Raw genomic sequence first — 9,469 nt, 5'->3', positions numbered from 1 at the left:
TTTAACAGCTTCACCTCTCTCCTCCTCCTCATCCTCATCTTCTTGGTTCAATGCTTCTCTAGTGTCTCTTATATTACAAATCAGGTCAACCTCTGATTGAACTAAAGCTGACAGCAACTGATCAGTAACTTTATCAATAGAGGCTTCTGTATCAGGCCCTTTCTTCTTGCTCCATATATCAGCTACACTCTCAAACTCTCCATCTTTAATTACTTGATCATCTTCTCCTTCCTCTTCTTCTTGTACTAGAGTATCATCTAATTGTGTTTCTTCGTTCTCTGATATTGCAGTATAACTATCATTATCATCATCAAGAGGTGAAGCACCAGTCACTTCAGCTCCTCCACTAGCAGTTTGCTCCTTCTGCAGTGAAGTATTAACATTATCTATTAGTGGTTCAGGAGATATTGCACTCAGCGACTCTCTCTCATCCTTCTCTGAGCTGAATTCCTCAGATATGCTGCTGCTGGTATCTTTCCCAGAGCTCTCCTCTTCTATTGGGAATATTTTAGAAGGAGGAGCAAAGACTCCATGCTTCTGAGGACAAGAGAAGTATCTCTTTCCATTCACCGATCCGTCATTCTTTCCTCTTGGCTCGTCAAGTTTGACACCGATCCATATACCACTTGCAAAATCAGTAGTACCAATGTACTCAATGACTCCCTGGACACTATTAGCTACTAGTACACGCTGTGATAGTGAGAGGTTAGAGCCTGTGTCCTCTGATATATCAGGAGTGAGGGAGAGAGGAGAAGGAGAGGGACGTGGGGACGCTGTGACAGTAAGAGCATCGTCAATAGTGTCCTTACCTCCAACTGCTGCAGTGGAAGTGATGAGTTCTTTATGCGATAGGATGGTTGGTGTAACTGATATAGTAGAGGCTATTGCAGTTGATGTTAGGGGGTTGGGAATAGGCTCTTCTGATATAGTGACTGCTGGTGTAGAAATGGGTGGAGTTACTGGAGCTGTAGTGGGTGTGGCTACTAATATTGAAGCTGAAGTGGGTGTGGCTACCGATACTGGAGCTGTAGTGGGTGTGGCTGCTAATATTGGAGCAGAAGAGGACGTTAGTACTAATGTAGTACTAACTGCTGGAGGAATAGTTGGAGGGGCTATGGAAATAGTGGGAGGGGCTGATGATGTAATGGGAGGGACAGAAGAAATAGTAGGAGGGGCATAAGAAATAGTGGGAGGAGCTACAGAAACAGTGGGAGGGGCTGGAAAAACAGTGGGAGGGGCTGATGTAGCTATTGCTTGAGATTCAGTTTGCTGTGAAGGAGCATTGTTAGATATTAAAGAGCTTGTGATCTCTTCCTCTATCTCTCCTTCATTAGATATCACAGTAGATACTGAACTACTGCTGCTACTGCTGCTGCTGCTGCTGCTTAATGGAGACTTGGTATCCAGTGACTTTGTAGCCTCTTCCTTTCTCACTGGTAGAACCTGTTCTCGAACTGGTATAACTGGCTCGCTAACCGGTACAACCTGTTTCTGTACTGGTTTGACGAGCGTCTCATGTGAAGTGATCTGAATGGAAGGGACAGTGTTGACTAACTCCTCCTCACTGTGTTCTTGGAGCTCCTTCTCAATCTCCTAAAAATAATTAACCATTATTATTAATAATAAATTAACTTTTATTGTTTTCTTACAATCAGTCTTGCTTTAATTGCTTTCTCCTTTTGATCTCTCTTAGCTCTCAGTGCCTCCTTCTTCCTCTTCTTCAATTCTTTCTCCTTCTCCATGAGGATTGCCTGTAGCTCCATCAATCTCTTATCTTCCTCATCACTGGGACTACCCAGAGACACTGCAAAGAATAAACAAAAAAATAAATCAATAAGATAAAATAAGATATTTAATAATAATTAATGAATAAATACGATGTTTCAAAATAATAATGTATAAAAAATGTGCAAATATAACCTGCCAAAAAATAAAAATTAATAAATAAAATGTTTAAAAATTACACAAATACCAGATAGTCTAATACTCACAGTCTCCCACTGATCCCAGTTGCTGCTGTTGTGGTGTTGATGTTAAGTGAGTAGAAGCAGCTGCTGTCTCAGTTTCAAAAGTATCAGTGTTATAAACTGATATATCCTCCGATACTGAACTGGGTTCTCCTCTTCTCTCTCTGACGGTTGATGACCTACTCCCAGTATTACTGCTCTGCTTATCTTCCTGGCTTATTATCGCCCTCTCTATTATCCTGTTAATGTTCCCTTCTTCCTCTCTTAGCTGTTTCTCTCTTCTCTCCAGCTCTTGTTTGTACAACAGGAGCTCCTCTGCTGTCTGACGTCTTTTGATCAACTTCTCTTCATATTTTAACAACTCCCTATAAAAGATAAAAATACATAATAATTATATACAGTGTATGTAAAATGAATAATTTTTTACAGAATAAATTACTAAAGTACTAAATACTTTTCTTTTTCTTCTGAGGATTCCTTAAGTTTCATTAGTTTGTAGTTATCACTCGTTTGACTTGAAGGCATACCCAGCACTCCACCTACTGCCCCGCCTCCTCTAATTGAGGTATCGGCTGATGATTGTGATGATAATTCAAGTTCTTCTAATACACTGGCAGACTTGACAGGAGAACCACTTAGAGAAGTTGACTCAGAAACTTCCTAATATGGAAATAATAATAATAATAATAATAATAATAATAATAATAATAATAATAATAATAATAATAATAATAATAATAATAATAATAATAGTATAATAAATACAGTAGATGTATGTACATGTACAGTAGCATTCAATTTAATGTTTAATATAGTAATTTCACTATTAGGTACATGCATTTTTAATTTGGCAATTTATGCAATAAAAAGCACAATTAATGCATGATTATTAATGATTTTAAACATTAAGTATTTCAGTTGCAAAACTCTTCTATGATTGAATTGTTTAACAGGTATGTATAGATGTACATGTACATTGTTTAATTTAATTGTATAGATGTACATGTACATGTACCTCAGAGTGTAAGACATCAGGTGAGTGAAGAGGAGAGGGTGATGGTGATAAAGAGTACTCAAGGTGCAATGGGCTGGTTCCTGTACCTCCTCCTCCATATCTCCTTATCTTCTCAACGTATTGTTTGGTTGAGCGCTGGAGTCGGGCAATGTCCTGTTGCTGTAGTAGGAGGAGCTTACGGTCCTGACTAGCTCTTTTGTGAGCTTCTTGTAATCGTTTTATCTCAGCCTAAGGTGGAGAGAGAATTGTTTTTATTGATGCTGTTGTTTGTTGTTTTGTTGCTGTTGTTGTTGTTGTTTTGTTGTTGTTTGTTGTTGTTTACTTGTTCTTGTTTTAGTTTCTTTCTCACTCCGTCTTCTTTGCGTATCAATAGAGGCATGGACTCGTCGTCTTTCTTATTAATCAAACTTCTAAAATAAAATAAAATTAAATAAATTAAATAAGTAGATAAATGTAATATACATGTAGCACTATGCCCATGTACAGCAAAATTTTGAGATGATTCTGACTTAAATTTTTCAAGTTACGGCCATTTTAAGAATTAGGCCAAAATCTGAAAAATACCCAAGGCTATAGCCCATGCTTTTTTCCGAAAAATGGCCAAAAAATGACCCCCAATTTTTATTACATTTTCTGATACATATTGATGCCCTTATGCTGTGTAGAAAGTTTGAGCTGATTCCGACTTAAATTTTTCAAGTTACGGTCATTTTATGCAAAAATATATAATGATCATGAATGCACACATGTGAACTAGACTGTAAACTGTACACTGTACATGCATGAAAGCTTCCTTCATAAAGTATACATGTCACATGTTACATGTTATATGTACATATACATGTACATGTATATGTACATGTACATGTACATATAAATGTACTAACTTTTTCTTAACGTTGAGCCACTTGAGTTGTGCTTGGCTCTTCTCTTTGACTGCTCTCTCCCTCAGTTTGAGTAGTGCTGACTGATGCTTTGCTCTCATCTCCTCCTCCTTCACGTACTGACTGACCATCCTGTTGACAAATGAATTGAAGGACTCCTCGCCAACTGATAGCGGAGAACCCTCACCACTCTATCAGTAATAATAATAATAATAATAATAATAATAAGAATAATAATAATAATAAGAATAGTGTATCTACAAAATAAATCTTGGGAGATTTAAGGACACTACAGTAGGCTAAACATAAAAGGCCAAAAGCTAAGAAATAAGAGATTTCAGGAGACCTAGTGGTAGACAAAAGTCTCCTAAACTCCCTCTAGATCCAATGTGTTACTATTACTGGTTAATTCCCTTGCCTGTATGGTAATAGGTAGTACATCAGATAGATCAGAGCTAGTTGAGTTGAGTCTCTTCCTCTGCTGTCTCCTATGGGCCTCAGACGGCAACAACTCACGAAACGACACGTCATCAATATCATCATTGGCCCCACCCTTTTCTCCGCCCCCTCCAGACTCCTCCTCTTCCTCGTCAGTGACACTAGTACCTTCCTCAATCTCTTCCTCTATCTCCTCCTCGTGGGAGGTCAGTATGGCTCCGTTATTATTAAGGTTTTGAGTCTCGTCTGGCGTTAGGGTACCACTAGTACGAGAACTCTTACTGCCCCCGGAGAGACGCGGGGACAATAAAGTCGAAACGGAGTCACTGGATGATACCGGGGGTAGGTCGATGACCGTGGACAGTGGACGAGGGTGAGAGGGAACGTGGGAGACCGGCGGGATCGATGGAGTGTGAGATGCGGTGGTGATGGTGATAGAGGTGGGCGGGAGTGACATTGGCGATGTCATTAGCGGAGTATTAAGACTAAAAAAGAGAAATAAAAAATGAACACATGTACAGTGTATTTAGCTATTACTTTACAACAAATTTGGAGCAATAAAAACAACAAAATACTAACAAATTTAAGCTAAATTCCACAATAAGCTTTACTATATACATGTACATGTACCTATCTGTTTCAAATGATTGTGGCTCAAAATCAGTGTCATAGCTACTGCTACCATCCTCCTCCTCCTCCTCTCTCTCCTTCTCTCTCCTCTCCTCCATAGCTGTCCTAACTGCTGATTCAGCTGCTGCCTTAGCTACACTCTCCACCAGAGCCTGTGTGCTCTGGAGTACGGCTGAGGTTAACTCTGACTGAGTGTTTATGAGCTGCTGCTGCTGAGCTAATGAATGAGACTGTGCTCTCTCCTCCTCCAACTAAAAGATAAAAAGAGCTATTTAATATAATAATAATAATAATAATAATAATAATAATAATAATAATCACTGTTAAATTTATAGAAACTTGAAATAAATTTGAGGGACCAGTCTTACTTGTCTTGATCTTAATTCATTGGTTGCTGCTTGTTCCTGAGTCTTCTCTTTCAGTTTCAATAACTGATCACTAACTGACACCCTCTCCTCTCTCTCCTGTAAACAACAAACAACAACAACAACATGCATAAACAACAACAAAAAACACAATAATAATTTCTTGTTAATATTACCTTGTCCAGTTTCATCTCTGTTTCTCTTAATCTCTCTTTATTTTTATTATTAATTTCTTTTATTTTCATTTCCTGAGTCTGTGACTGTGTCTGGAATAGTTGTGCCAATGCTACAGTTTCCTGCTGAGCCTCAGCTACTGCTCTTGCTGACTCCACCCCCTCAACGTGACGGACTCCCTCCTCAACAGCTTCAAGTATGTTTAGTTCGGCTTTCAATTGAAGACCAAGAGAATGAGGGGAGTATCTGGGGGACTGGAGAGAGAAAATATTATTATTATTATTATTATTATTATTATTATTATCATGTACATGTATGTTTACTTGTTTTGTTTCCATCACATGTATTGGTAGTATCCTGGTGGTGGTGGGCGGAGTTACGAATGATTCAGTAAAGCTAGGAGACCCAGGAGGTGTGATAACTGACACGCCTCCACCAAGAGGAGGAGGAGGAGGAGGGGAGGGGCTAGAAGGAACCGGTGATACTGCAGTCCAACTAATGTCTTCATCTCTAACATGTTCATCTTTACTGTCTGTATCTTTCTGTTTAACCTCTTCCTCTTCTTCTTCTGTCTCAGACTCTGTCTCTTCCTTTCTCTCCTCCTCCTCACTCTCTCTCTCTTCCTCTACTTGTCCTCCATTATTCTCTTCTTCTTGTTCACTCCCCCCATCAGTGACATCACTCTTCTCTTGTCTCTCTGTGTATATATTGATAACACTAAACCGGTCCCCACCCTTTTGTTGCCATGGTAACCTAACCGGAGCCGAAGCAGTTGTCACGGTAATGCCAGGTCTAGCTGTTAAAAGTGGGCGTGGTGATGAAACTGAAATCGGCGTAGCAGAAGGAGGAGGGGCTGTGGACAATGTTCGTAAAGTTTGCGTGCTTGCCTCGTAAAATTGGCTCTTAATTATTCGAGTGGGCGGAGGGATGGGCGTGGCAGTCTTGACAGGTTTTGGTGACGATGTCATGATTTCTAATTTTCTCTTTTCGTTCTCGATCCTTTGTTTTAACGAGAGGGCGGAGCTTTGTAGCTCCAATAACTTGGCCTCTCTATCGCTAGGAGGAGGAGGAGGGGGAGGAGGGAAGCGAGAGGAACTGAGAGAAGACGTGGGTAAGGTTGTTCCCCTCGTTACCATATAAGGAGACGAGAAACTCAAACTGGTACGAGGAGAGGCAGACACACCCGGAGTGCAAGTGGGTGGAGCTATAGTGGGTGGGGCCATTACCACAACTGGAGTTGAAAATATAAACGACGAGTCAGCAGAGCTTTGAGTGGGCAGGGCAATAGTGGCAGTAGGTGTGGCAAATGTAGGTGTGGCAATGCTAGTGAAAATGGGCGGAGTCGTAGTAGTGCTTAATCTGGAGGGAGTGACGTGGGACATGTGAGGGTGGGAGGATGATAAAGGTGTGGTTTGGGGAGTTCGTGAAGGTGTGAAAAGTGACGGTGGGTGAGAAGAAGAACTAGAAACATGATGAAAATCCTAAAGAGGAAGAAGTATTTTAATTTAAAATTATTTAATTTAAAATTTAAAAAATTACTTTATTTTCAAAGTGAATGTGTATCGTTGACGTTCCTTCGTCAGCTGCCGTTTCTCTCCTTTTCTGCTGAGCTTGCAAATTATTAATTAATATATTCTGCTGCCTCTCTCTTAACTCCTTCACAAAAAAACAAAAAATAAAAAAATAAATAATAATAATAATAATAATAACAGCAATAGCTTAGTTGATTCACGCTTGATTGTAATAGAATTTTACTGACGTTTCTATTTTTAGTAACAAGTTCTATTTTTAGTAACAGAGCTGTACCTGTAATCTTCTCTTCCTGTCAGCCTCAGCTGCTGCTCTTGCTGCTCTGTCCTCCTCCAGTTTCCTCTTCCTTTCCTCTTGTTTTGACAACATGTACTTCTGGACTGATTCCCTGTTGTACTGTCTGTGTGACTGTGAAGGTGGAGTAGTGACTGGAACCGACTCTATGGAATAACAACAACAACAATAACAACAACAATAATAATAATAATAATAATAATAATAATAATAATAATAATATAGTTGGACCATTGTAAAATTGTGGGTACCTGATAGTTTCAAAACTTGTTTAACAGGATTGACAGGTTTTGTTTTCATAACTGGCCTCTCCTCCTCTTCCTCTTCCTCTGACGTTGTCTCCATGTCTCTCAATATTTCCTGAGCATTGCTCCCGTAACTAGGTCTGGTTCTCCTTTCTTCTCCTTCGTCTTTCTCTACTTCTCTCTCCAACATTTTCTTAACCAGTTCTTGTCCCGACCTCCACGATGAAGGTGTGATGACAGGAGATTGACGAGGTACCGCCCATGTCGTTTTATTGGCCGGTGGCTCAACAGGTGGGTGTGTAGAAGTGGGAGCGGTTTGTAAAAGAGGGTGCGTCTTTGGTTTAAAGGTCAAAGGTTGCGATGATGCCGACGTGAAGCCGGTGTAGCCTTTAGGAGGTGGAGCTGTCGCTATCTTTCGTCTTTTGGCGGTTTCTATCACATAATGGGAGTGGCTTAAAGGGACATGGCTTGAAGAGGTCAGGTCCGAATGTGACGATAGTTTCTTCTCTAGAGTCTCTCGGTCTCTTTTCTGTCTCTCTATCTTTTCCAGCAAAGAACTGACTTGAGCTAATGAGCAAAAGAATTTTAATAAAAATATGCTAAAATATGAAAAATACCCTGTAGTATAGTCCATGCTTTTTTCAGAAAAATGGCCAAAAAATGACCCCCAATTTTCATTACATTTTCTGATACATAATGATGTTCTTATGCTATGTAGAAAGTTTGAGCCAATTCCGACTTAAATTTTTCAAGTTACGGCCATTTTAAGAAATATGCCAAAATCTGAAAAATACCCAAGGCTATAGCCCATGGTTTTTTCTGAAAAATGGCCAAAAAATGACCCCCAATTTTTATTACATTTTCTGATACATATTGACATCCTTATGCTATGTAGAAAGTTTGAGCTGATTCCGACTTAATTTTTTCAAGTTACGGTCATTTTAAGTATCTAATAATAGCACCCAATGATTTCATGCTTACTCTTACAGTTTGATAAAGGTATGGTCCCTTCCTCTCTGTAAGTCAACCTCCTCTTCTCCTTGACCCTACCTCCTTCTCCTCCCTCTCTCACGACTTTCCTCGTCATGGTAACTGGTACCCCATTAACCACTGGTACATCAACTGGTCTACCGGTTGCTACCAAGTGCGGCTGTGGGCGTGGTTTGTGATCTCTAAAATCGGCAGCGGCTCCAAAAAGAGATGATGGATTATGCTTTGATGGAGAGGATGAGCGATTGTGAGAGGAACCGACTGATCCCAAATAAGGAGAACTGAGTAAATCCCTTGTCCTGCTAGACAAAGGAGGTCGTGCTGCTCCCCTCCCTCCCTCTCTCTCGTTGATAGACTGATATGAGGTCCCTGGTCGGAGGTAGCGACTGGAGCTATCCCTTGACGTCCACCCAGTCTCGTGTGCCCTTTTACTATCATGTGACCTCGTGCGGATGTCATGTGATCTTTCCCTGGCGTCATGTGACCCGATATTGAAATGAGAGGTAAGAGATGGATTCACTGACTAAAGGAGCAGAAGAGAAGAAGACACAATAAATTAAATATATTATTACATTACTAAAAATACTACAACTGTAATTTATATATTAACGTACAGTGGATTCAGTATCGCCTCTTGAAGACCACGCCTTCGATAACTCTATGATCATGAAAGCTGATAATAAATATTAAAATAAGAGAGATAAACTGACCGATGAGATTCTCTGTTTCTGAGTGAATCCTTAATGGCCTCCTAAAAGTAACAGTGGGCTCTTTCACTCTCCCTCCTCCTCCTCCTAAAGTATATCCCCCGCCTCCACTCATTGCATTAAGGGAACAACAGTTCACAAAAGTCTAGCAAAAGCTGGAGAGAGAATCCTCATCAAAGCATTGGCGCCATTTTAAATGTACACACGGATTTAGTATACGGAGATTTACG

General features: G+C 40.0%; 1 protein-coding gene across 2 annotated transcripts in view; it reads right to left on the bottom strand.

Annotated features, from left to right (window-relative positions):
• The window catches only part of LOC105312772 (centrosome-associated protein 350-like), a 12,749-nt gene extending 3,304 nt beyond the window's left edge, over nt 1–9,445 (bottom strand). Inside the window, exons 1-18 of one of the 2 annotated variants that reach the window (XM_019996488.1) lie at nt 9,243–9,445; nt 9,147–9,190; nt 8,530–9,055; nt 7,549–8,109; nt 7,280–7,443; nt 7,013–7,129; nt 5,797–6,954; nt 5,476–5,727; nt 5,303–5,398; nt 4,935–5,185; nt 4,285–4,789; nt 3,870–4,057; nt 3,305–3,392; nt 2,983–3,210; nt 2,422–2,627; nt 1,992–2,332; nt 1,650–1,804; nt 73–1,593 (exon numbers count right to left, since the gene is read on the bottom strand). In XM_019996488.1, coding sequence (XP_019852047.1) covers nt 73–1,593; nt 1,650–1,804; nt 1,992–2,332; nt 2,422–2,627; nt 2,983–3,210; nt 3,305–3,392; nt 3,870–4,057; nt 4,285–4,789; nt 4,935–5,185; nt 5,303–5,398; nt 5,476–5,727; nt 5,797–6,954; nt 7,013–7,129; nt 7,280–7,443; nt 7,549–8,109; nt 8,530–9,055; nt 9,147–9,190; nt 9,243–9,354 — 6,513 coding nt within the window. In that variant the 5' untranslated portion in view covers nt 9,355–9,445. The remainder of the gene's footprint in view (nt 1–72; nt 1,594–1,649; nt 1,805–1,991; nt 2,333–2,421; nt 2,628–2,982; nt 3,211–3,304; nt 3,393–3,869; nt 4,058–4,284; nt 4,790–4,934; nt 5,186–5,302; nt 5,399–5,475; nt 5,728–5,796; nt 6,955–7,012; nt 7,130–7,279; nt 7,444–7,548; nt 8,110–8,529; nt 9,056–9,146; nt 9,191–9,242) is intronic. The other variant, XM_019996489.1, reaches the window with a different exon arrangement.
• Nucleotides 9,446–9,469: the final 24 nt, after the last annotated feature.

This window comes from Amphimedon queenslandica, unplaced genomic scaffold, assembly GCF_000090795.2.
Source record: "Amphimedon queenslandica unplaced genomic scaffold, v1.1 AMPQUscaffold_13409, whole genome shotgun sequence".
Classification (NCBI taxonomy): domain Eukaryota; kingdom Metazoa; phylum Porifera; class Demospongiae; order Haplosclerida; family Niphatidae; genus Amphimedon; species Amphimedon queenslandica.
This window is presented reverse-complemented; position numbering and strand designations above follow the sequence as displayed.